At 41.4% G+C, this 27824-nt stretch overlaps 1 protein-coding gene and 1 long non-coding RNA gene across 2 annotated transcripts in view; one reads left to right on the forward strand and one right to left on the reverse strand.

The window, feature by feature from the left end:
- The window catches only part of TNFSF11 (TNF superfamily member 11), a 36018-nt gene extending 34442 nt beyond the window's left edge, over positions 1–1576 (reverse strand). The window contains exon 1 of the mRNA XM_079902819.1: positions 360–1576. Coding sequence (XP_079758945.1) covers positions 360–593 — 234 coding nt within the window. The 5' untranslated portion in view covers positions 594–1576. The remainder of the gene's footprint in view (positions 1–359) is intronic.
- On the forward strand, positions 1–27824 carry LOC307176542. The gene is made up of 4 exons (XR_013824812.1): positions 1–67; positions 2536–2613; positions 26879–26951; positions 27703–27824. It is a non-coding gene; the product is annotated as an uncharacterized lncRNA (long non-coding RNA).

Below are 27824 nucleotides of genomic sequence, written 5' to 3' on the forward strand. Positions count from 1 at the left end.
TAAGTTCATTCTTTGCTTCAAGTGGGAGGTGGAAGCAGAGAAAAGTGTGCAGTCGTTTCCCGAAGAGGTGAGCGGCCAATGCGGTCTCGCCGGGGGAAATTCAAACGCACCAGGCCGGGCGAGCTCAGCTTCGGCGCGCAGGGGGCCGGGTGCGTGCGCGAGGACCAGAGGCCGGCGCGCCGGGCCCCGCGCCTGGCTGTCCCCCAGCCGGACGCTCCCTTTTTAGGGTCACTTTCCCCTCCCCAGATATGCAAACTCTGGGGAGTCAAGCCGGGGGACTAGACTCCATCGCCTGCAAAGTGCTGGAGGATGAAGGCGGGTGCGCCCCGCCCGCGCGCCCCTGGGAGGCGAGCACTCACCTGCGCTCGGAAGTAAAGGAACAGGGCGACGCTGCACGCGACCTGGCCCAGCCCCAGCCCCAGCAGGGCCACGAACGTGGAGCGGGAGGCGGCGGCGGAATGGTGCGGGGCGGGCTGCGCGGGCGGCGGCGGCGGGGCGTGCAGGGCGCCCTCGTGCGGGGCGCCGGAGCCGCCGCTGCCCATCTCCTCGGAGGCGCGCAGGTACTTGGTGTAGTCTCGGCTGGCGCGGCGCATGGCGCTCGGCCCGCCTCGCTCCGGCGCTCGCCTCCCTCCGGGGCTGTTCTGCCGGCGGCCAAGTGCAAAGGCAGCGCAGAGCCGGCGCGCGGCCAGGCGGGCCTCGACGTAGGGGCGCTCAGAGCCGGGCGCTGCTCCTGGGGCGCGCGGGCGAGCGAGGAGGGTGCCGGCCGCCCCAACTCTTATAAACCGCTTCGGGAGGGCTGGCCCCGGGAGCCAATCAGCCCCGGCCGAGCCTGCCTCTTCCACTCCCACCCCTGGCTCCCCTTCCTTCCTTTCGCCCTCCCTCCCTTACTCTCTCCCTGAAAGGCCTCCTCCCTCCCCATCGGGGCCCTCGGAGGAGGAGGCTGTGGGTTGTTCTAGCGGTTCCAGAGGCCACTTGCCCATCCTCAGCGGCCTTTCTGGAGGTCCAAGAGGTGGGCTGGGGGAGATGCTGATGAATGCCTTGGTCAAGGACAAAGGTGACATCGCAGACATTCCTGGGGCAGTTGGCATCCCCGAGCCTCAGTTTCCCCTATAGGATTTAGAAAATTGGACTTGGTGATGTCTGAAGGCCCTTCCTATTTGCCTCTCCTCCTCCCACCACCCGCCTCACATTTTTTTTTTTTTTTAGCAAGGAACACCCTCAGAGATCCTGAGGGTGCAGCCTCTAGCATGTTTCCAAATATAGGTTCCGAAATATGTATTTTGGCAGGCTTAGGAAACCAGAACCCACTTCCCAAACCCCTGTTTCTGCACCCTCAAAGTGGCTTTAAATGAGGCAGATTTTGAATGTGGCAGCAGAGAGCCGATAGGCACCAACTGTGACTTAAAAAAAGAAATTTGGTACAGAGAGAGGGGTAGGACCCAGTAACTTTACGTATAGGACCATATATATGAAGAGAGTTGAGTCACATGCCATTCCTACTGCTTGGTAGTTCCTCTCCTTCAGTGTCCTAAAAATAAGAGAGGTACACACCCAGAGACGGGCCACCCAGGAGCACTCATCCAGCTGTCAGTCAGGAAAGAAAGATGTTACACAAAGCTGAGGTGTAATTAAATGTTGGTTTCCTCGCTAAGGACAACTTTTTTTAAAAGTCTGTCTTCAGAATTGTGCCCCTTGGTAAGAAAATGAGAATACGAAGATTGCTCACAGATTCTGATACAGCTTCAGCAGGAAAGAGCAGAGGTACTGGCCAATTGAAACACCTATAAAAACTTAGGATGTTTTCACTTTTTGTTACTACGTTTGAATTTTGTGTCCTCTTTCTGCATAGTTCTTGAAAGGGCATTTCCTAGGGAAGATTTTTTCACAAATGGTACATCTCTGAGTTACTAAAACTCGTGTTCGCAATTAAACACTTAGAACTCAGCACGTGTTGAGGAAGGGCAACTAGGATGGGTAAAAACTAAACACCCAAATGAAATGATTTGTTCAAATTCAAAGATGCTTTTAGCATTCATTTGTGTGTGTATCTCAAGTCTGATGAGGAAAGAGGGAAAAAAACAATTTTCAAACTCCAATAGAGAAACAACAAATGTTGATCTTCTATTCCATGCAGTCTGGGCCTCTTCTTCCTTTTTGTTGGTTAACTTAGGGAAGTAATAGTGGTTTTCCCTCTCTTTCTCTTCCTTCTCCTTTTTCTTCTTTTGGGAAACAATTCTATATTTCATTCTTTTTATAAACCTCTACTAGGATCAAAGATTTTTAAAAATGTGTTATAACAACTAAACCCACAGTTACTTTACTGTATAGCCCTTTCCATTCTTTTTCAATGTTTTATACATGTCTTTTATTCCTTGGCAACTTATTCCTTTAGAAGAAGTTGCCTCAAATCAATGAATCTGTTCAGTTGTGTTTGACCTAGTCGCTTCATGGATAGGACCGTCTATTACATTCCTACAGAGTTCTTCATGCGACATTCCTCCTGCAAGGCAGTTATTTTCCTTTCCTATCCTAAAGGTGTCATCCCTCTGTGTTCCCGCATCCACAGGCTGGATTGGAAACTCCACTGTCAGTCCACTTGTTGCTTCTTCAAAGGTAATGAAACTTTCTGGCCTATTAATTAATTAATTAATTTGTCAACATTTCACTCCCTAAGTAACTCGACATTCGCTTAATAAAAGGGGTGGTCCCGTGGTCGGCTTCGCTTGGAAAATCCTGCGTTAAACAAAATTAGTTGTTTTTTGTTGAATGCGGATCGTATCAGTGACATGAATGTACAAATGTATTTTGTAAATCTCCAGAAAAGGGGTTTGGTATTCTCTGTTTTTCAAAAAGTTTTCATCTTTTTTTTTTTTTTTGACGGGATGGGAGGTTCACATATCAAGGGTTTAAGAAACAAAATTTGGTAAAAACCAGATGAGAAACATCTGTAGAACACGAATGGACAGTGCAGTACAAATGGCCTGAATGTCAGTAAAATAGTCAGTAGCCCGGGGAACCTACAAGGACTGAATGAACAGGAAGAGCAGAGACCAGAACAGGACCATAGAGGATACTGAAGACTGTCAGATTGGAAAAAAAGCACTCAGATCCATTTTATTTAATTTTTATTTTTTTAATTTTTATCTTATATTGGAGTATCGTTGATTAACCATGTTGTGTTAGTTTCAGGTGCACAGCAGAGTGATTCTGTTACACATATCCGTGTATCTATTCTTTTTCAAATTCTTTTGCCATTTAGGTTATCACAGTACTGAGCAGGGTTCCCTGTGCTATACAGTACAGAGCCATTCTAAAGCATCATGCTGGCCATCCAAAGCATTTCCACAGACTGCAGTTTTCTGTCCTCACCAGGGCTTCATGGAGCCCCTCTTAAACACCACTGGCCCAGCAGGTGACTCTCAAGCTCCTTACCATGTTTCAGATCAACTTCTGGTTCCTATTGCTTCATTGCCTTGCTTTTTCCCCCTGCAGCCTTACACTTTATGCCCCAGCAACACAGGACTGGTTGCACCCTCCCATTTCTTGCCTTTATACCTTTGGTCATTCAGTGTCTTCTACCAGGATTGATCACCCTGACTTTTTCACCTGATGATTGCCTTATCTTCAAACATTCAGTTAAGGTCCCTTGTCCTTAGGAAGCTTTTCCTGATAGCCCACCACCCCCAGGCTGTCTGTCACGCCCTACTATTTCTATCTGATTCTTTATTACATGATGTGCATATGTTCACCATAGTTCTGAAACTTCTTTTTATGATCTTTACTTTGCTTCTGTGTCTCACCTACTAGACTGTAAGCTCCCTGAGGGAAGTCATGACCTTTGTATTCCTACTGCCTTAACACAGTGCTTCATGAAGCTCTGTAAAATGAATGAGTAAGTAAAAAGAAAAAGAAAATAAACATCTCTGACATTCCAATAACAGAGGGCTGAACTGGGGAGAACACTGAGTGTTAAATAGAAAATTACCCCAAATAACATCACTCTCTAATTATACTGATAACCTAATCTGACTAGGAAAACATACAGCAAACTTAAGGGCATAACATGCCCAGACAATAAGGAGAAATAGATATATGTATTTTTTAAGGCTAATATTGTAGAATTTTATTATCAAGCTTATAGAACTTAAGAAAATTTGAACCTGAGTGACTTTCAGATTTTATGTAATTATCTGAACCCTAGCAGCTCTGAAACATTTTAGCCTCAGAATCTGTTTACTCTCTTACAATGGAAACTTCCAAAAGCTTTTTTTTAATGTGAGTTGTAGCTGTCAAGACTTACCATATTAAAAATTCAAACAGAGAAACGTTTGCTCATTTGCGGTAACAACATTAACATTATTTATGAAACATAGATCATTTTAAAAATAAAAATATAAGTGAATAGGATTGCATTGTTTATGTTTGCAAATCTCTTTAATAAAAGACAGCTGTATTCTTCTGTCTGCTTCTGTACTCACTCTGATGTGATACATTATTTTTCTCAAAGTGTATGAAGAAAATACAGCCTCACACCAACATATAGTTAGAAAAAGGAAGAATATTTTAATTGCCTTTTCTGATAATTGTGGTGTTTTCCTTTTCTACTACACCAGAACTCAACAAGTGGTCACTTCTTAGCCATTATTTGCACTGTGGAATCTAAAACCATCCGTGGAGTTTTCCTCCTCTGTTACAATAATATCCATCGATCTATATTTTTATTTGAATGGTTCTCTTACCCAAGGATGATTTGTAGCACTGGTCATTTGGAAAATATTCATTCACTGAGTTCCACAGATTTTCTAAGTGTTGACATATTTCATTATACAATATCAAAAACCTGCATTCACTAATATCACCACTGATTTTATCAGGAAAGTCTTTAGTATTGGGAAGCTGTTAAGTTCACAGAGGCAAATAGGAGTTTTTCAAAGTTCTAATTTGTCCTTGAAAACTTGAATTGTATTGGCAACAAATACTGCCAATTGCTTTTCTTGAACTGACAGAATCACTTTGTTCATTTTTCAAATGAACAAATACCCAAGTCTGAAAAGCATAAATGTTTGTCATTAATTCATCTTTGCAACTTGAACAATGACTTGAATGCTTTTTCTCATGACAATCCTTCTTAGTTATGTAGCAGAAGTGCTTCAATGCATACATCCCATTTTGTCCCATGTAATATAAAAAAATGTATATTCAAGTATTAAGACTTAATAAAAGTAATAGTTTTTACTCCATCAAAGATATTTTTTTAAAAAGAACTCTGAAGTGCGTAGCAGTGAAGAATACATGACTACTAACACAGTTTTCACGTCAACTGTACTGATTTACGCTATGGCTCCAGCATTTTATACATTAGTGCAAATGCCTACAAAGTAGAAAAGCAAGTTATGATCTTAGTATTACTATAAAGGTAGCTCAGATCTTGAGGATCCCCTGAATGGGTCTCAGGGACCTCAGAGGTCTGAGGACCACACTTTGAGAACCACTGATCTGTTGGACGGAGACATACGTTGGCACACTCTGCATAGTCCAGCCTAGTTCTGTTAGATGTGGCAAACACTTGGTCAAAAGGTCTTGGAGACATTTTTAAATAGGTTAAGAGATAAAACAGATAGAACTTGATGACTGGACATGAGAGGTGGCTCGCAGGAGTATTGGCTTGGATGACAGGGTAGATGATGGTGCTGTGAATCTAGATAAAGAATACACAAAGTTTTAGTGATGCTTCAGAGGATGAAGTCATTGTGAATCTTTTTGTTGTTGTTGTTGTTTGCTGTGCCGCATGGACCAGGGATTAAACCTGGGCCATGGTGGTGAAAGCCCAGAATCCTAACCACTAGGCAACCAGGGAACTCCCAAGTCATTGTGGATCTTATAGAGGGAGAACACAAGAGAGAAATCAGGTGTAGGTAGATTGGGGGCAAAGAACAATGAGTTTTATTTTGGACATGCTCTTCCTACCCTGGGTGTCCCTGCCTCTTCTGATCTCAGGTCCAAGCTGTTTATGTTCACTGAGAACCCATTGAAATCTCCCATCTGGGTCTGAGCTCCCTAAAAGTCTAACCCACCATTTCCATTACCTTTTATAAGCAACCTGTTCTCATCACATTCCCTTGTGCTAACAAATTAACTAATCAACTTAACATTGACCTGTGTCAATAGACAGTTGAATTAAGGCTTTACGTTTGCAGTCATCATGAAATATACTGCCTTATCCCTAAAGGAGTCTCTATTCCCTGAGACTCCAGGGAATCCTGAATGGGAGGTGGAGGTGAAAAAAAATCTTGATCATGTTTGAAGGAAGTCCACAGCTGTATGTCTCTTCTGTGCGCAATGCTGGAACTATCTAAAGTAATTTTAACCTCCAGCTTTCTAAGAAGCAACTGTGTTTGATAGGTTTTTTTTCTACTTGAAGTATAGTTGCTTTATAATGTGTTAATTTCTTCTGTACATCAAAGTGACTGAGTTTTATATATATATATATTCTTTTTCATATTCTTTTCCATTATGGTTTGTCACAAAATATTGAATATAGTTCCCTGTGCTATACAGTAGGACCTTGTTGTTTGTGTTTGATAGGTTTTTTTAATTCATTAACATTATCTCAGAGTTATTCTTAAAATGAAATCATCTGAAGTATTAGACCTTTTAAATAAACTTTTGGGAAATACAGAAATTAATCAGAGAGATTGTAGTTGTTTCTAAAAACATAATCAAATGGGATTCATGATATTAAAGAGCCTTACTGTATTTATCTCCTAAATGTTTTCTGAACCTTTTTCCTCTTCAGTTTTGCTCAGGAAATAATTATTATTTCTTCTTTCTTCTTCTTTCCCCTGCTTTGAAATTCCTGTTTTTATTATATTGGGTCTCTCCGATGTGTCTCTCATGATCCCTATAGTTTAACTTGTAATTTCCATCTATTTTATTTTTGCTTTTCATCACGAATATATTCTTTTATTTGATATTCTAGATCTTTATTTCCTTTTTCAGCAGTTTCAATTCCATTCTTCAGGTCATCTGTTGGATTTTTTTTTTTTTTTTTTGCGATACGTGGGCCTCTCACTGTTGTGGTCTCTCCCGCTGCGGAGCACAGGCTCCGGACACGCAGGCTCAGCGGCCATGGCTCACGGGCCCAGCCGCTCCGCGGCATGTGGGATCTTCCCGGACAGGGGCACGAACCCGTGTCCCCTGCATCGGCAGGCGGACTCTCAACCACTGCGCCACCAGGGAAGCCCCATCTGTTGGATTTTTAAATGCAGAATTAAATTTTATTTTAAGAAATCTGTTTTTTTCCTCTCCGATTGATCTTTTGCAATACTTTCTGGTGTCTCCTTAAGAATTCTCCTTACCATCATTTTTAAATTCACCTCTACTCCTTTACTCAACCTCCTCTGACAGGCAGCTGTTTTGTTTACTTGGGCTAGGTTCCTCTTTCAAGCTTCTGAGATCCTTTCAGTGACATTTGACCTTTTGACCTGTGTATATCAGGTTACTGGAGGTGTCTTCGGCAATGGTGGACACACAGGAAGTGACCGGTAAGGAAGGTGTTTCCTCACCTTACCAGGCGGCTGGCTTAAGGAGGGCCAGTGGGATTCTCCCAGGCCTGGGAATTTCAAGTAATTCCCAGTGTCTCTCAGGATGCATGCGGATCACCTGTCCAGAGCCTCTCAGGAAGCTATGGGATTGTTTTTTCAGATTTTCCAGAGTCTGTTAATGCTTAGGTCTACTCGTTGCTATCAGTAATTTTGTCCAGAAATTAGCCTGTGCTTTTCTATTTCTCTACTGAATCCTCAGGACGTGAAGCCTCAGGTAAACCTCCCATCCCCACATACTACATACTTTATTCTTTGAGATGGGAGTGAGAGGGTGACAAAGGTATTTGATGCCAGCTTCCCAAAATGCTTGTTCCCTCCTCTTTGCCTCTAAATCAGCCTTTCATCATTTCTTGCCTATAGTACTGAAACAGCTTCCCTCTTGTCCTTTTTGCCACCAACCTCCTCCTACTTAAACCTGTTTCTAGAAGAATCTATGTATCATGTGCAGCTGGCTGTATCATTTTCCCATTTGAAACTGATCAGTGGCCTGTGATTACTTAAGATAAAATCCGAGCTGCAAACCCCTTCTTAATTTTTTCCCATCTGTATCTTTAGCCTCATCTTCCATCACTCGCTCCTTGTACTTAAAGTTCTAATTTTAGAACATAAAGAATAATTTATAATTTCCCTATACTCTGTGCTATTTATTTCAAACCCCTATGTCTTTGTTCATGTTGACAATTATTCATGCAACAAACAGTGACTGAACACCAGCCATGAGTCTGGCACCGTGGTGAGCATAGGAGGTATGATGCGAGTAAGGTACATAGTTGTCACCACAGAGCTTACACTCTAAGACGAATGTTGCACTTACACTGAAAGAACAAAAACCTAATAAATGCAAAAAGAAAACGATGTGCACTATTTCCTGTCCCTGCAATGGGACTTTAAAACCATTCAGTAAACTCTGCTTTTATTTATTTATTAGGTAGAAGATCTCAGGCCATTGCTGGCATCATAACCATAACCAACTAGACAAAGCCAGAGAAACTTTATAAAAATTATCTTTAAAAAAGATATCAACAAGCTGCAGAGATGAAAATGATGCAGGGAAACTTAAAGGGACTGAATTCTATATGAAAAATCTTTCCTAGGGGAGAAAATATCACTAGCCACTTTCCTCCCCGAGAACATTTTCCAAGCAAACACATGCAAGTGTAGGGTCAAGTTTGCTACAGGCAGAGAGATTCTACCGGAAAAGACATGACACATTAAAATCTGGAGGAACTCCGAATGCGTAGGTAGTTTTCTCCAGCTACTTGTTTTCTCCTTCACAGGACTTTTTCTGAGTACTGGGCAGCTTACAAGCCTGGGGGACTAGATTGAAACGGTAGAGAGGGACCTCCCAAAAGTCTCACAGTGTATGTGAGAGAATATTACTGGAGAGAAAGGTTTACAATAAGCACTAAGCAAATATAGCCTCCAAGATATTTGAAACAAGAGTTGTGCTGAAACTAATTAAAGCTACAGCCTAGCTCAATTTCTGATTGGATTGAAGTCTTCCTCACCTTAGCTGCAAAATAATATCTACGTCAGTTCTTTAGTACACAGTGTCTGGTGTGCAGATTTTAAAATTACATGACATGATAGGAAGTTAAATGTCTGGTTCATAATCATGAGGAAAAAATACATCCAATAGAGGCAGATCAGCAGATGACCCAAATATTGGAAATAGTAGGCAAGGATTTAAAAATAACTATTATAGGGCTTCCCTGGTGGCGCAGTGGTTGAGAGTCCGCCTGCCGATGCAGGAGACACGGGTTCGTGCCCCGGTCCGGGAAGATCCCACATGCCGCAGAGCGGCTGGGCCCGTGGGCCATGGCTGCTGAGCCTGCGCGTCCGGAGCCTGTGCTCCGCAACGGGAGAGGCCACAGCAGTGAGAGGCCCGCCTACGGAAAAAAAAAAAAAAAAAAAAAAAACTATTATAAGTATAATAAGGAACATAGAGGAAAAGATAAGGAAAATAAATGAAAAGATAGACTATTTCAGCAGAGAAATGGAATGGTTTAAAAATAATCAAATGGATATTCTAGAAGATAAAATAAAAATAAGACACCTGGAATTAAGAATTCATTAGATTTTTGTAATAGCAGACTGAATACAAAATGGGATCAGTGAATTCAAAGGCAGTTCAACAGAAAAGTTCCAAACTGAGGCACACAGAGGAAACTAATTAGAAAATAACAGAATATATCATTAGAAATATGTGGAACATTATCAAATGATCTAACATGTGTAATTAGAGTTCCAGAAAGAAAGGAAAGGATAGGGAAGGAGCAACATATAATGAGATTACTGTGAGAATTTTCCAAACTGATTAAAAACATCAACCCATGGATTCAGAAAGCCAGGAATCCCCAAACAGGTAGATACAAAGAAACTCACACCTAGACACACCATAATCACACTGCTAACATCTATATTCTTAGAAACAGTAACTCGTATTTTTTCTTTTCCTTTTAGTTGGAAATCTCAGGCAAGTCTCATAATTTTTTTGTTCACACTTAACTAATAAAATGTCTTCTGGACACTTTTAGTCATGAGAATACCCTTGGTTTAGTCATTAAAAGGAGGAATTCAGTTTAATAATAACAACGTTGATTCATTTAAAGTTAAATTCTCTTTCCGCCCACAGTTTAGAAAAATGAGTCTGGAAAATTTACAGCAGGGGTGCAGCTGTGGGTTGGGTGGAGCAAAGAGTGACCAAGGAAGGGGCACAGTTATAGCCTGGATTGGTGCTCTTTGCGCTTGATGGGTCAATGGTCAGAGCTAATCTTTTCCTGGGGCATTTTCATGTTCCCATGAAGACTTTCCCACCCAAAACGTCTGACTGAAGTGCCCTGTCCTCTGGCTAATTATTTATAATTCCCGCCTCGGTTTCTGTAACCTGTCTCTGGCTAGAAGCCCTTTTGGTTGGAGTCCCGTTAAATATTATCCTCAGATTGTCTCCCCCTTGGTTGCCCACATCATGTCTCTGGGTACACAGTTCTGCCCTTTTGTCCATGAAAGCATATTTTGCTCCCAGTGCAGCTTCATCTTAGCCCTGCCACCAGACAGGCAGCTTTAGACATACCACTTCCCTTTGGTCTTCTTAGACATAGGCCAAATCCTGGTCTCTTTGTCATCTCAAGCTTCAGAACAAATAGCAAGCATCCTAACTGGTTCTTTCAAAGCCCTTCTTGTAGTTTCTCTAAACAATCTCCTTAATTTATTTATTTTAATTTTTAATTGAAGTATAATTGACATATAACCTGATATTAGTTTCAGGTGTACAACACAATGATTCAATATTTGTAGATATTGCAAAATGATCACCACGATAAGTCTAGTTGAAATCTATCACCAAATGTAGTTACAAAAAAGTTTTTCTTGTGATGAGAACTTTTAAGATCTACTGTCTTAGCAAGTTTTAAATGTGTAATACAGTATTGTCAACTATAGTCACCATACTGTATATTTCACTTCCATGACTTATTTTCTTTTATAAATTTATTTATTTATTTATTTATTTTTGGCTGCATTGGGTCTTTGTTGCTGCCCACGGGCTTTCCCTAGTTGTGGCGAGCAGGGGCTACTCTTCATTGTGGTGCACGGGCTTCTCATTGCGGTGGCTTCTCTTGTTGTGGAGCACGGGCTCTAGGCGCACGGGCTTCAGTAGTTGTGGCCTGCGGGCTCAGTAGTTGTGGCTCATGGGCTCTAGAGCTCAGGCTCAGTAGTTGTGGCACATGGGCTTAGTTGCTCCATTGCATGTGGGATCTTCCTGGATCAGGGATCGAACCCATGTCCCCTGCATTGGCAGGTGGATTCTTAACCACTGTGCCACCAGGGAAGTCCCCCCATGACTTATTAATTTTGTAACTGGAAGATTGTACCTCTTGATTACTTCAACTTCAATCATTTACATCCTTAACCTGGTTTCCAGATTCCTTTTCCGCAAGTAACTTTTTTTAAAATATGGGAATTTTTGCCACCTAGCATCTTATTCCCACCTTATCATTCTGTTACACAAGGAAATAACCACTTATCATATAGTGTAATTAGTAAAATGTGTTCTGGGAGAACATAAGTAGTTCCTCACCTAGATCTGGGAGTTCAGAAAACACTTTTTGGAGGAAGCCATATTTAAAATGAGACTTTTGGGACGAGTAATTGTTATCCCAAACTATTGGGAAAACACACATGTAGAGGCCTAGAAGCAAAATAAGATGTATTCAAAGAACTTAAGAAGTTCAGTATAGCTTGATCAGAGTGTGAGAAAGAGTTAGGCAAAGGTGATACAACGACTGAGCCCGCGTGCTGCAGCTACTGAGCCCGCGCACCACAACTACTGAGCCCGCGTGCCACAACTACTAAAGCCTGCATGCCTAGAGCCCCTGCTCTGCAACAAGAGAAGCCACCACAATGAGAAGCCCACACACCTCAATGAAGAGTAGCCACCGCTCACCGCAACTAGAGAAAGCCCACGCGCAGCAATGAAGACCCAACACAGCCAAAAATAAATTTAAAATATTTTTTAAAAGGTAATGTTAAAGAAAAAAGTAAGTTGCATGTGTATATGATACAATACCATAAAACAAAGAGACTAGAAAAATAAGCAACATTGAATCATCAAGCCTTTGTCAGTCATGGTAAAAATTTGAATTTCATTCCAAGAGCAGTGGAGAATAATTGAAAGATTTTTATTTTCCCCTCAAGGAAATATTTAGAATAATATTTAGAATGTGCTTTGACTACAGTGTGGAGAATGAGTTTGAGGGAGGGTAGTAGAAAAAGATGGGTAGGGCAAGCCTGGTGGCTGGGAGCTTGTTACCAGACCATTGCCAACTACAGGCAAGAAATGACCACAGTGGTGGCAAAAGTGGTAGAGAGAAGTGATGGGTTCCAGAGCCGTTTAGGAAGTGGAATGCCTTCGCTTTGGTGACTGACTGGCTGTGGATGGAGAGGAAGAAGATTAAGTCAAAGATACCCACAGGTTTCTGTCTTCTGCAAGTGAGTGTTGCCATCCACTGAAGGAACCCTGGCAGAAGGCCGGGTTGGATGCACTCCACCTTACACTTAAAGGGCTGAGGTGCACCTGTGGCGTTTCCTGCCAATTCTGTTTATTTGGTTGACTCTTCAACCTTTAAGTCTCAGAGCAGGTGATAACTCCTCCTAGGCTTTTCCCCCTAATTTAAACACTAGATTTTTCTGAGAGCCCTTCCTCTCTTGTCCCTTACTCACACTTATCCTATCACTTTCTTCATTACAGTGACTTTCTCCATATGAGTGACTTCCCCCATAGACTATAGGAACCTTGAGGACACGGAATCTGTATTATTCATTATTTAGCCTCATCACCCAGCAAAATGCATGGCACACAGCAGGCACTTAATTAAGGTTGTTGAATAAAGTGAGTCCTCCTGAATCTTAAAATATTGAAACAGAAATGCATATGCAAAACTATGTATGATAAGATGTTTCTGAGCAAATACGCTTCAGAAATAACCAGTATGGCAGATATCATAACCACCACAACAAACATGTATTACACACTCATATGCAAAGAAGGCACTGTTAGTCTTCTAGGAAAGGTAGAAGAAAAGACTAAAAACTGAAGAGACTTTGTTCAAACTACTGTGTACTGAATGCCTGAACAAATGTCCTCTCATTTCTGTTGGACTGTACATCTTATGTTCTTTCTTTTATACCAAGCTGCCTCTCGTAAGACAGTACACGGGTTTTACCAAAGATCCTCATGCAAAATAGAGGATGAATTAGTTACGACAAAGGAGGCAAGGATATACAATGGAGAAAAGACAGTCTCTTCAATAAGTGGTGCTGGGAAAACTGGACAGCTACATGTAAAAGAATGATTTTAGAATACTCCCTAACACCATATACAAAAATAAACTCAAAATGGATTAGAGACATAAATGTAAGACCGGACACTATAAAACTCTTAGAGGAAAACATAGGAAGAACACTCTTTAACATAAATCACAGCAAGATCTTTTTTGATCCACCTCCTAGAGTCATGGAAATAAAAGCAAAAATAAACAAATGGGGCCTAATGAACTTAAAAGCTTTTGCAAAGCAAAGGAAACTACAAACAAGACGAAAAGACAACCCTCAGAATGGGAGAAAATATTTGCAAATGAATCAATGGACAAAGGATTTATCTCCATAATATACAAACAGTTCACACAGCTCAATATTAAAAAACAAACAGCCCAATCCAAAAATGGGCAGAAGACCTAAATCGACATTTCTCCAAAGAAAACATACAGGTGGCCAAGAAGCACCTGAAAAGCTGCTCAACATCACTCATTATTAGAGAAACGCAAGTCAAAACTACAATGAGGTATCACCTCACACCAGTTAGAATGGGCATCATCAGAAAATCTACAAACAACAAATGCTGGAGAGGGTGTGGAGAATAGGGGACCTTCTTGCACTGTTGGTGGGAATGTAAATTGATACAGCCACTATGAAGAACAGTATGGAGGTTCCTTAAAGAACTAAAAATAGAACTACCATATGACCCAGCAATCCCACTACTGGGCATATACCCTGAGAAAACCATAATTCAAAAAGACACATGCACCCCAATGTTCACTGCAGCACTATTTACAATAGCCAGGTCATAAAAGCAACCTAAATGCCCATTGACAGATGAATGGATAAAGAAGATGGAATATTACTCAGCCATAAAAAGGAATGAAACTGGGTCATTTGTAGAGACATGGATGGATCTAGAGACTGTCATACAGAGTGAAGTAAGTCAGAAAGAGAAAAACATATATATTAACGCATATATGTGGAACCTAGAAAAATGGTACAGATGAACCGATTTGCAGAGCAGAAACAGAGACACAGATGTAGAGAACAAACGTATGGACACTAAGCGGGGAAAGTGGCGGGGTGGTGGTGTGATGAATTGGGAGATTGGGATTGACATATATACACTAATGTATAAAATAGATAACTAATAAGAACCTGCTGTATAAAAATAAAATAAAATTCAAAAAAAATAGAGGATGAAAGTAACTGATTGCTTAATATACATATATTCATACTTTATTACAGAGTGAAAACTTTAAAAATCTATCTTAAAACTAAATGGTTGAAAACAGGAACACCGGGGCCATATGTCCAGTGATGAAATCCAGGCTCTGACTCTTACTGGAGGGTAGCCTATGTTTCTATGCCTTGGTCAACTTATTTGAAAAATATAGAATGCAAAATTTACATTATGGAGTTGCTATGAATACAATATGAGTCAACTTATCCAAAGTCCTCAGAAGAGAGCTTAATACATGCAGGTTACTGTTTTTCTTTTTTTTTTTTAATTTTTTAATTGGAGTATAGTTGCTTTACAATGTTGTGTTAGTTTCTGCTGTACAGTGAAGTGAATCAGCTCTATGTGTACATTCTTCTTCTTCTCCTCCTCTTTCCCCTCCCCCTCTTCCCCCTCCCCCTCCTCCTCCTCTTCTTCTTCTTTTTGTTATTATTACTATGACTACTACACAGCATCATTTATCAGCCAGTGAGATTTTCTGTCATCATCAGTCAGGACTGGAAGTGAGAGGAAGGGCACTGAGAAAAAGAGCTGTCCCAAATACCATGCACTTTATTTACTGGCAGTAATTAGCAATCTTAGAAGAATAGTTGTTTCAGGTTCTTATCTTTAAACATAAATCCAGTGTGCATGAAAAGAAACAGAAGAATGGAAGCAATAAGACCTCCCCTATAGTAAAGGATAGCCAACCACAGTTAGAAATGATTGGTGAGAGCAGTGGAAGATTTGGAAGAATTACTCACAAGTAAGGAACGCACAGCAGAGTGACGGCAGAGTTCAACAGCCAGTGAGCCTTGGTGGTGCGGTGACCAGCCTCAGTGCTCCAGGGCTGAGTACAAGACCTTCAGAAAAATTTGGGTGTGTCAATATGCCCTGTTAACTCAATCAGAGACATTCTATGGAAATATTTCCATCATGCTTGATTTTTTTCATTCTCATGATGTGGGTGTTGTAAAAGGTAAACTTTGTGTTTTTTTTTTTGCGGTACGCAGGCCTCTCACTGTTGTGGCCTCTCCCGTTGCGGGGCACAGGCTCCGGACGCACAGGCTCAGCGGCCATGGCTCACGGGCCCAGCCGCTCCGCGGCATGTGGGATCTTCCCGGACCGGGGAACGAACCCATGTCCCCTGCATCAGCAGGCAGACTCTCAACCACTGCGCCACCAGGGAAGCCCAAACTTAATTTTTTATCTGGAAAATTCACTCATTTTTCAATGGTGAAATGTATTTGAGAAAGAAGATCATTAGAAATGTGTAAGATCACTGTTAGTAGTAAGTCATCTGTTTGGCTGTGTTAGTACATCCAAACCTAATTTTTAAATTATTATTAGCATACCACAAGACACAGGGCAGACAACTGCATAACCTCATTTTATTTTTGACATTTGCATATTTGACATTTATTCTTCCTATACACATTTGTAATGAAATTGTGACTCATCTGTAAAGGGATTGATAACAATATGGACTTCCATAAGGTTTTCAAAGAAAAAATTAGCATTCTAAGAGCCTTGTACTGAATTACACCAACCATTTTGGACTAGGGGGAATTCACTGGCAAAATCCACTGCCTTAAAAAGTGAATGTCTATTTCTCAGAATTTTCGAGCCCAAAATAGAGAATTGGTAGAGATGTTATAGAGTGGATTAATCATCAGATGGGTAGTTAATCTAGGTAATCTTTAAGGTTATTTCCAATCCTGAGATATAAATTCAAAATCTTAACTGGCCCTTCCAGATGTCATAGGCTGCAGTTTGTAGAATGTTTTGAAATGAAAAATATTCCATATGAGCCCATATTTCATTGTTCATTATCTACATCAGTGCTGCCCAATAGAGTCTTCTGCCACAGTGAGAATGTTCTAGGTTTGTGCTGTCCAGTACTGTAGCCATTGGGCGTGTGTAGCTATGGAGCCTTTGAAACGCAGCTAGTGCAACTGAGGAAATGAGTTTCTTCAGCCCCTCACCAGCCACTGAGACAGGTGGCTACCATATGGGAAAGCACAGATCTATATTCACTTTTCTTTGTCTCTGATTTACAAATGCTTATTAGTATTTAGCATTTAAAACATCATTTCACAGAAACTCAGGTTCACTAGGACCCAATGATTCTAGAGCCAGCCCAAGTGAGTAGACTTCTTGATGGGACTGAGAAGAAAATTCAACTTGACTCCAATTCCACATCCCAGCAGAGTGCCTGGCACAGAGTATCTGTCAAAAATATCATGCACATTTTCTTTTAATTCCTTGAATCTCTTAATTCAAACATTAAATTCACCCCATCCCATAGGCTTCAAAAAGAAAGCACCAGTTTCTTATTTCATTTTTACTGTGCCAAAAGTCCAAAGATAATAAAAGTTCAAGAACTTCATGAGCCAGCTCAGCACATGAACTCAGAGATTAGTCAACAGCTTAAACAAACAAGGCTGGCCAGCTGGTCCTTGCTCTCTTTTACCACAGTCTGGGACAGGGACAAAAGGCATTTAGGAAAGGATTTGTATTTCTTTCACCTCATCACCCAACCCCCTTGCTCACAACCCATCACTTTAACTTGCAAAGCCTTTGGCTGATGATAAACAAGATGGCAGCTGGTCCTGGAGGCCATGCCAGGTATCCCACAGCTGTGCTCAGGAACATCTCTCTCCATGGGACCCAGGTGAACTCACGTCATGCAGGGCCCCAGACCAGTGAGATGCAGTGTGCCTTCCTGCACCTCCCTACCACAGACCTGCAGCCACAGGGCGGGTGATTATCGCTCGCTACATGGACTCTCAATTTCTTGCTGTTTAATGTCCAAGCGGGCAGTTCTGCAGCACCAAGAAGAGTTTAGACAAATAAACAGGATCAGGACACACTATAATTAATGGCTCCACCACACAGCCAAACTGCCCAGCTTCAGAGTTTCAGACTATTTTGAATTCACCGTACAACTCTGCTTTTTCCGCATCTGCTCCATTTAGAAGGAGAGCAGGTCCAATCTAGGACAGGATTGAGTGGGAGGTTCACACAGTACCTGCTGTAAGACTGGAGCCTTGCATGCAGTGTGTTTCCTCGTTGGTTTTCTCCACCCCTCTCCCACTGGTATAAAGAGTGGAGGACCCCAGACCTATAGACACTAAAGATTGAGAAATACTCCTATGCCAGAGGCTACCATAGCCAGAAACGAACAGGCTTTGTTATGGTTGAATTGTATACCCCACAAAATTCATATTTTTTTGAAGTCCTAACCCCCAGTATCTCAAAATATCATATTTGGAGATAAGGTCTTTAAAGAGGTAATTAAGTTAAAATGAAATCGTTAGGGTGGGCCCTAATCTGATATGACTGGGGTCCTTATAGGAAGAGGAAGTTTAGATACAAATACATACAAAGGGAAGATGGTGTGAAGACACAGGGAGAAGATGGCCATCTATAAGCCAAGGAGAGAGGCCTGGAACAGATCCTTCCCTCACAGCCCTCAGAAGGAAGCAACCCTACTGACACCTTGCTCTCAGACTTCTAGCCTCCGGAACTGTGAGAAAATGGATTTCTGTTGTTTAAGCCACCTAGTCTATGGTACCTTATTATGGCAGCCCCAGAAAACAAATACGGACCTCTTCCAGCTCTATATAGGGCCATAAACTTCTTAGTACGGATATGATCTCGTTACCTTCTATCTTCCTTTACTATCTTGAACACACAGCCAGAAGAAACACCAAGGCACTCTTCTCCCCAGATGGGAGCTATTTTTCCTCCCCTGGATACCTTTATCCAAAATGTAGCGAATAAGTTATGGCAATTCGGGGTGAGAAAATTTCAGCTTAGGGTGCTCTGGCTTTGTCATCTAAAGCTGTCATCTAATCCATCACCTAATCCAGCACCTAATACTGCACAACGTATAGGAGGCCTTGGGAGAAGTAGAAGAACTCCAGCCCTCAAGGGTTCCACCATCTATAATAGGGGCTTATACTGAAAGGGGACTTGAATGTGAACAATAAGGAACTTATTAACAGCACTGGGCCCTTGGAACAAATATTCGGGCCATCTCACTGGTAAAGCACTTGCCAGAAGACCATGGTCAAGAGAAAAAACATGCTCATTTCATGCTGCAGCACTAAACTATCCTTGCTTTGCCTCCATAATTTAACAGATATTTAGAACGCAAGAGGTATCAGTGGTCTAGATTGCCCACCCCTCAGATTCACTAACCCTTCCGGAAGAAGAGTGGTCATCCTTTCTCCATAACTCTCAAGGAGAAAGTAGCCACACATTTTCCTGGAGGATCTCATTTCAAGTATTTAAAAACATTTTCCATCAATATGTTCTCCTTTGTCGTTAACCCAATCCAATACACCGTCACTTTAATATTTTTATTATAAAATTTTAATTGAAAAAGCAATATGCACCTATATGAAAAAATACATTAAAATATTGAGAAGAAAGTAATCACTCATCATCTCTCACTGGTGAAATCCATGTAAATAATTTAGCATGTGACTATCCTATATATTCATATAAATATGTTTATATTATTTAAATTGCATTGTACATGCACATGTGTGTCCTGATTTTTTTCTTGATATTGTTATAAGTATTCCTCTTCATGAATAAATACACTTTATAAATATCACCCTCAATAAGTAAAAGTATGACCCTTTTTTTTTGGTTGTCATGTTTAACATCTACAGTTATCTGGTGACACTAAAAACAAATCGTTAAGCTTTTTTTTGTTTGTTTGTTTTTGCGATACGCGAGCCTCTCATTGTTGTGGCCTCTCCCGTTGTGGAGCACAGACTCCGGACGAGCAGGCTCAGCAGCCATGGCTCTCGGGCCCAGCTGCTCCGCGGCATGTGGGGTCTTCCCGGACCGGGGTTACGAACCCGCGTCCCCTGAATCGGCAGGCAGACTCTCAACCACTGCGCCACCAGGGAAGCCCTCGTTAAGCTTTTGATTTTAAATTATTTGTATATCAGATAGACTCATCCTATCTCTAAAGTCCACCCAATCACTAAAGTCCTGGGGTTAGGGTCAAAGTAGGAAGAAATAGGGTTCCGGAGTTGGAGCACATGTTAAATACATCACTTTTTTTCCAACTTACGAATTGAGTAGTTTGTTCTTTGGGGACAGAAAATATCCATGATATCAAAACAGCCATAACTAAGTGTCCTATTTTCCACTTTAATGACTACATCCCATAATTTACTTAGCCATTGACCATTGCTGGACTTTAAAATTGTTTCCACCTTTTGGCTGTCATAAATGATGATGTGATGAACTTCCGGGTATGGATCCTTTGCTGATTTCCACATCGTATCTTTAGGCTATATTCCTAGAGGAATTATTAGACAAAAAGGTAAAATTTTAAGGCCTTTTAAGCTATAAATTATACTCTTGCAGCCAACATCATCTTTAAAGAGCATAATCTTTCATAATCTTAAAATGTGCCATTCAGCTTCCCCCTCACTGGATCCAGGGACTTCAGTTTCTCTAAACATTAAGCTCCTCTCAAAGGAGTGATAAGATTCTAGACTCCCAAGGAATATATAATGTATCTCAGATGGAGAAGCTTGCAAACTTCAAGACTCTTCGGCTATGATGGAAGAGCCTTTGGAGTCCATTCTCCCAGGAAATCACAGGCTGCTCTCAAATGTATTCTCTCCCCAGTCCTTGGAAGGTTGCCATGCCTATTTCAACAATAAAAAAGAGAAAACAGACACAGTGAACCAAAAACTAGCATGACTGTACATAAACCTACATACAAAGACAGTGGGACTGAATATTTTAAATCCAGACCATATTGATGGCTATGTATTTGTCTATTAATAGACATTTATTTATTATTCAGCAAATATGCACTAAGAGTCTGATGTGACCCAGGCACACATGTGGTAGTTGTTGGACTTACAGATGGCAAACAGCATAGACACAGCCTCCACCTACATGGATTTAGTTTATGTGGGTGAGTGAGTATATGTGTAAGAGGTGACAAGAAGTCAGATGGGGAAGGCTTCCTGCCCAGCTCGGAAAGCCTGCGGACAACACAGTGCAGTCTGACCTTTCAGTTGCCAGCCCCACTCCCAAGCCTTCCCACACGCTCAGAAGAGGAGTCTCTGTGAGTTTATCTTCTCTATGTCAACATGCTATCGAGGAGAGGTGATACAGAGAGCAAAGAGGCAACACCCCGGATTTAATTTTCAATCTGCACAGAGGAGAAGAGGTGGCCCTCCCAGACCCCTTGTGGGCCCTGCATTCAGTGCTTCCATGAAGGTAGATGGTAAACAGGAAAACTCACCACCACACTGACTATGATCTTTTATCTGCAGAGCCAGACTGGCAGGTTTCCTATGCAAATACAGCATCTTCGCTGTGTGTCTAGGGTGGGTTTTGTTTGTAGAGCAACTGACCAAATCCTGGGGCTCTGGTGAGAGCCCAGACCTTCGTGGACCCCAGGCCGGCTCAGAGTGCTAGTCTGTCAAGGGTGTTTCTGTCTCTTGCTTTGCTTGTCTGTTTGTCTTCTCTCCAAATCTTTAGCAATTCAATAATAAACACCAGAAACCTAACTCCACTCAAAACATTCACAAATGCACTGCAACCATGCTTAATGGCATTGAAGCGAAGGAAGTGGGGCTGGGGGAAACAGGGTGTTGGTGGGTGTTCTCAGTTCCTATGGTCACAGTTGTAGCCACAGCCTTGAAACACACGGTGTCGGGTTCTCAGCTAGCCCCCTCGGCGGTGGGAAGAGCTGGGAGTTTCTGACCTCCTTTGGGGTTAAGGATGCTGGTCTCAGTCTGCGTAAGCGAGTGGTCACAGTCCTTAATTGCAAAGGGGAAGTGGTCAGAAAACACACTCTGTCTTGGCGAGATTGATAACTTGTAAGATATCTTGGAAGGATGCCAGGAATGAGGTTGTATGTGAAACTAAATATACATGCATCACTTGCATGTTTGCTTATAATTTCCAACATGTTCTGAAAAGACAAAAAAAAAAAGCAGCGGGAAAGAAGTTTGAGATGGCGTCCATAACAGAAGCCAATAATATCCTCTGCTCTTTCCTTTCCTTGGTGAAGGGAACGTTTTGAAATCATAACAGTTAACATTAAATCCAACACTGATTACGTCCTGGTTACTAGTCAACGCACTTTCTCTTTATTGACTCAGTTAGTTTGTCACAACACTCCTTTAAAACAGTCCTCTGCCCCCATTTTACAGATAATGAAACTGAGGGCCAGAAAGTTAAGTCCTATCAAATATCCCAACGGTCTAGTTAGTGGTACAGCCAGGATTTGTTTGAGGGCAGATGGCTCCAGGTTCCATGCAATTAACAGTTACACCCAGCTGCCATTGAGAACTGAACAATTGCCGTCAGGTTTAAAAACAACATATCCCAGGGAAAAGGAACTGAAGTTTTTGATCATGCTGCTAATGAAGTTGTTGCAATTGTAATTGGAGTGGTTTTAAACTGGACAGTCACCCTCAGTGAGGCCTATGAGCTGGGAAGCAGATTTATCTTGTGCTCCCTTCACATGTCTTAAGTAGAAAGCAACCTAGAGAAATAAAATAGACGTTGACCATATGCAGCTTCCAATGTGACACCGAATGTCATTTCTGTTTGGGGCCACCATGTTATCTGAGCTGTCATTTTGTCACCTGACCTAAATCGAAAGAATTGTTGGGAATTATCGACTCCTGGAGTTCAAAGTGGTTAAGTCTAGGAACAAAATAAATTTTCTAAGTTGGTAGACAATGAACTTGAGACCACAAAGCATACTTGGTGATCATAGGCCCATACTTAGTCTTCCAGGAAAAACATGAGAAAGTTTCTGTGCCCTTATGGGCTGGCTCTGTTTAAAATGAAAGCCAAGGGCAAGGCTCCAGGGCTTTGCTTTTTGTTCCTGAAGGTTGGTGAAGTTTCTGGAGCTCGTTTAGAAGTCTTCATTGAGATGATCCAGAAGACTACATGAAATCCAGCAAAAACTTCTTGAGTACCTACCGTATAAAGAAGACCATTCTAGATATTGTGGCGGACACACAAAAATGGAAAAGGCAAGGGCTCTGTCTCCTAAGAGTTCATGGGGATAACAGAGTCATAATGATCTCCATTTGAAGGAAGACTGGGAAATAGGCCTGGGACTTTGAATTAGAGGGGAAATAATTCTATTTGAGGGGATGAAAGAAATGTCTTTGGGGAATGTGAGGTACGAACTGGATTCTGCAAGTGACTAGGATGTCAAAAGATGAATAAAGGAAAAGAAGGGAATTTCAGCTCAAGGAAATACCTGGAGTAAAAGCCCAGTGTGAGAGATTGCACGGGGAGTCCTGGACGAACGGGGTGGGCCGGCATGACTGTGGGCCGTGATGTGCCTGCATGTGGGTACAAAAGGGGTGGGTACTCTAATGAGATCTGGAAACACAGGCCAGGGCAACGCCCTACGAGCTGGAGGATTAGTGACTTTATTCTGCACGTGTGGCAGTAGGTGGTCATCCAAGTTTCCGAGCAGTTCAATGACATGATCAGGACTTTAAGAAGATTTAAAGTGTCCTCAGGAAGTACACCTGAGCTGCAGATCATGACCCTAATCATCAGACCCAGAGGATGACTTGGAAACAGTGTCCCTGAAGTGTTTCTGGCTCCAGTGTTGGCCTACACACTGTAGGACAGATGGAAGGTGTCGATTTGGCCCTCATTTTTCCCTGGGGAATAATAATGTAACCAGTATTTCACCAGTAGTATGGCATGGCAGGTAAACAATTGCTGTGTGATTATTAAAATTTTTATAGGAACCACCAGCCTTACACTGATGGGCTCATCCTTTTTGGTGGAGCATGAAGCCCAGGGAAGAGAGTCCATTCTGACTCAGCAGAGGTTGTAGTGAGTGGTGTTAAGGGGATCCCAGGCTCCAGACTCAGATACAGAAGTTCAAGTGTGAGCTACAGACCCTATTCTCTGGGTGACCTTTGGCAAACTGCATAACCTCCATTAGCTTGGTTTGATTAGTTTGCTAGGGCTGCCATAACAAAGTACCACAAACTTGGCTTAAACAATAGACGTTTATTGTTTTACAGTTGGGGAGGCTAGAAGTCCAGGATCCAGGTGTCTGCAGGGTTGGTTCCTTCTGAAGGTGGTGAGGGAAGCATCTGTCCCAGGCCTCTCTCCTTGGGTTGTAGATGGCTCTCTTCATGTTCACACAGGGCTCTCCCTTTATGACTATGTCTTGGCCCAAATTATCCTTTCTCACGAGGACACCAGTTTATTGGACTAGGCGCCACCCTAGTGGTCTCATTTTAACTTGATTACCTCTTTAAAGACTCTATCTCTAAATATGGTCACACTGAGGGTTAGGACTTCAACATATGAATTCTGAGGGGATGCAACTCAGTACATATCATTGTTCCCTTCTTTGTGAGATGTCCCTGGTAGTGTTACCTACCTCTTATATGTGTTATGAGAAATATGTCACTAGAGCTTATTAATTTCCTTTTAGCAGTGCTTGACACATAGTAAGTACTTAGAAAATAATAGCTAGTGTTACACAAATTAACAAAGGAATATAGAATGTTCTCTAACCCTGACCATCTGTCTTGATCTTACACAAATTAACAAAGGAATATAGAATGTTCTCTAACCCTGACCATCTGTCTTGATCTTACACAAATTAACAAAGGAATATAGAATGTTCTCTAACCCTGACCATCTGTCTTGATCACTCATGCCTTGCTTTCAAAGGAAAGTTGGACTGATTGATGTGTAAGCAAACCATCAAAAGTCCATGACAGTTCATTATGAAGGTGGTCACAGTGGTTCCTAAGTCACCTTTCACAGCTTTGAATGTATATATTATTTACTGAGCAAAATTTCCTATTATAAAATGAAAAAAGGAAGCAGGCCATACGTTTAGATTTTTCTCTCAGAAAGTATAAACCTCACTGTACTTTTAAATGCAGACTGACAACAGTCTGATTGATGAGCTTGTACAACCAAGGCCAGTTGGAGTTACAGTGTTGTGGCCCACGCTGCCTTAGCATCCCCCCTGCTGGATGGGAGAGCCAGGACAGCCCTGGGAAACAGACTGTGTTTAACTGCCAATGCCGAGTCAGCAGCAAGTGTGCAAGGATGGTTATTTGTGGGAGGCACGAAAGAGTGGCTATTATTTTAAAAGAAATTCTCATAGAAAGAATGTTGGATTTAAAATAAATAAATGGGCTGATGGAAGCTGAATAAAACTGTAATGTAAGTCAAATGCTGAGCATTAGACCGCGTCCATCCACTACTCATGAAAACAGCTCTCACAGGTTCTGTGCTTTCAGTGCTTTCGGGATTCACATGACAATAATCGTAGTAAAACAAACAAACAAACAAAAACGCTTCTAAAATAATAACACACATAACTGATAATGCCTACTTTATAATTTGGAAATGTAGCTTGGGTTGGGCATGACACACCACTAGCTCTAATGATATAAGTTGAACATACATGTTTCGTTGATTTTTTTTTTCACACTTTAACATCTCCAAAGTTGATACGTATCTTAAAGTTGATGTTTTGAGAAATCATGTGTCATAGTTCAATTGACAGCATCTTTTGTTCTTTCTTAGTGGTAAGTTCAATTGACAGCATTTTTTGTTCTTTCTTAGTGGTACATAAATACTGCTAGGCTAAAAATCAACGGTGACAGATTCAAAGAAATATGGTAGCGATTGAAAACTTATTTGAGTTTCCTTTGGGAATAGAAACATGGCTTGCTTCCTCCTCCTTGTATCTCCAGCATTTCTTCTTCTAGACCTATACTGTGGTATAAATAAGAACATTCTCATGGTGCAAATGTAAAAAAATGGATACAGAGATATTAGTGATCTAAACAATCGATAACACACCACAAATTCGCAGTGAGTGATTCAGACTCAAAAAGAGTGGAATAGCTCTGTTAGATCATGCAATAAAAAAATATGAGATCTTAAAAGAGTAGCCATGGAATTGCTCGTGTGTATATTGTGTGAGTGGGAGTTTGTATCTTTAGTGCCATGACGTAGCCTGGGAATTGGAAAAGAGAAGGAAGGTGAAGCAATATAAGCAGGACGTGGTGGGTATAAGAAGCTTGAGCAGCAGAGACCTTTGGTGAGACTGAGTAGAGTGAAAGTAAAGTCAGCTCTCAACCTTTTTATTGTGCAAATATCCTGTCCCCGACTAGATACTTAGCTTCGTATCCACATTTCAGCTCCCAATGGAACCATGCATTGACAATTCCTTATATCCTGGGCATCCAGTTAGCGCTTAACAACACCTCACTTATTTTTTCCCCATTAAAGTAGAGTTGATTTACAATGTTGTGTTAGTTTCAGGTGTACAGCAACGTGATTCAGTTATACATATACACATATATATATTCTTTTTCAGATTCTTTTCCATTTTAGGTTAGTATAAGATACTGAATATAGTTCCTTGTGCTGTACAGTAGGTCCTTGTTGTTTATCTACTTTATATAGTAGAGTGTATCTATTAATTGCAGACTCCTTATTTATCCTTCCACTTTGGTAACCATAAGGTTTTTTTCTATGTCTGTGGGTCTATTTCTGTTTTGTAAATAAGTTCATCTGTATCATTAGACTCTATGAATAAGTGATATCCTATGATATTTGTCTTTGTCTAATACCACCTTGCTTAACAAAAACTTTATAACATATTCCTGTTATGATGTCTACCATATGCTAGGGAAAAAAGAGAAAAATGTTGGATAAACGTTTATCCCCAAGCTTCAGGAAAATTCTTCCAGGAGAACGAGGGCCACCAGTGTCATGGAAGTTCAAAAGAAAATTTTAGCTTGTTCACACAAATTGAGAACCGATCACTCCTGTAAATACAGCTATCTCCTTTAGGCAAGTAATGCTTGACTCTTCTTAAATCTCTCTAAGCAACCCTATGGTACATCAGACTAGACTAAAGTTTTCAGTGGCACAGTTTTTGTCCCTGTCTCACAGCACGAACAATGTTAGACAGAGACAAACCTATTTAAGATCGAAAAGGAAACAAGCGTATTTTAAAACAGAAAAAAGATTAAATAGATTCGCCACATTACCCAAGGGAATCTACACTTCGTGTTTTCCCTTCCCCAGCTATGAAAAATGGAAATAACGGCCATCATTTAAGAAGGCATCGTAAAGACATTCTCAGGACAATATAACTGTAGAAGAAATATTTTTAAAGAAAATAACATAAGCTTATTTATTGCCACTTTTCCTTCTCTAGTTCCCGTATACACTGGAAACTTCCCACCCATCTCCATGCTGTGTTACTTGCTTCACACACAGAAGATCAACAGGTATTTACTGGGAACGTTAACTACCAGGCACGCTGCTAGGCTCTAGGGATGTGATGTTGAAGAAACCAGACACAGTCTCTGCAATCATGGAGCTTAACCAATTACCAGGACAGCAGCCCAATTCCCCCATCTAGCTCTTCTGTGGATTTTCTCAGTGGGCATTTCTCCTTGAGCTTGTAAAGCAAATGAGAATGCAGCCCCAGGTGTTTACAGTAGAAATCCTAGTAAGATGGAATTTCCAACTGAGAAGACATCTCTCCCATCTCTGCCTGGGGCCTTGAGTTTTCTCTTAGGATCCTGCAAGTGTCATTGCAATGCAGTAATGGATGTGAAAAGTGCCTCATCCCTGGAGAGATCTGTAACAATCCCCCCTGTTATGATTATTAGCTCTAGATCACCAGCACTGTCTTGTCAAGACTGGAAGAGTTCATGGCTACATTACTCTAAAAAGTAATGCAGCTTCCTTCCGGAGATAGTGAATCTCAACAGCCTAAAGAGACCGAGATAGAAGAAAGACAAAAGGGAAACAAGGAAAGCTTGTTTAAAGTGGAACCACATGGAGGAAATAGGTTTAAGTTAAACATGAGGTGTGGGGTCCTGATTCAGTAGCAAGACATTGAGTGATAAGTCAGTGTCATTCTTACTGACAAGTTTACATCCTGTAAATTCCATGTACTGTCTTGAGAAATGTGATTTGCGATGAGGAAGAAGGACAAGGATAAGCGGTCTATTTTTTTATATGTCATTACAGACTTGGGATAGAACCACAAACCAGAAACAGAGGAGCCAGACAAGTTCATGACCCATCAGCACGACCGCCATCAGCCATTGTCATTGACTATACTTTCTCTTGCCTACTGTCAAAAGCCCTGC

This window comes from Stenella coeruleoalba (assembly GCF_951394435.1).
Source record: "Stenella coeruleoalba genome assembly, chromosome: 18".
NCBI classification, from domain to species: domain Eukaryota; kingdom Metazoa; phylum Chordata; class Mammalia; order Artiodactyla; family Delphinidae; genus Stenella; species Stenella coeruleoalba.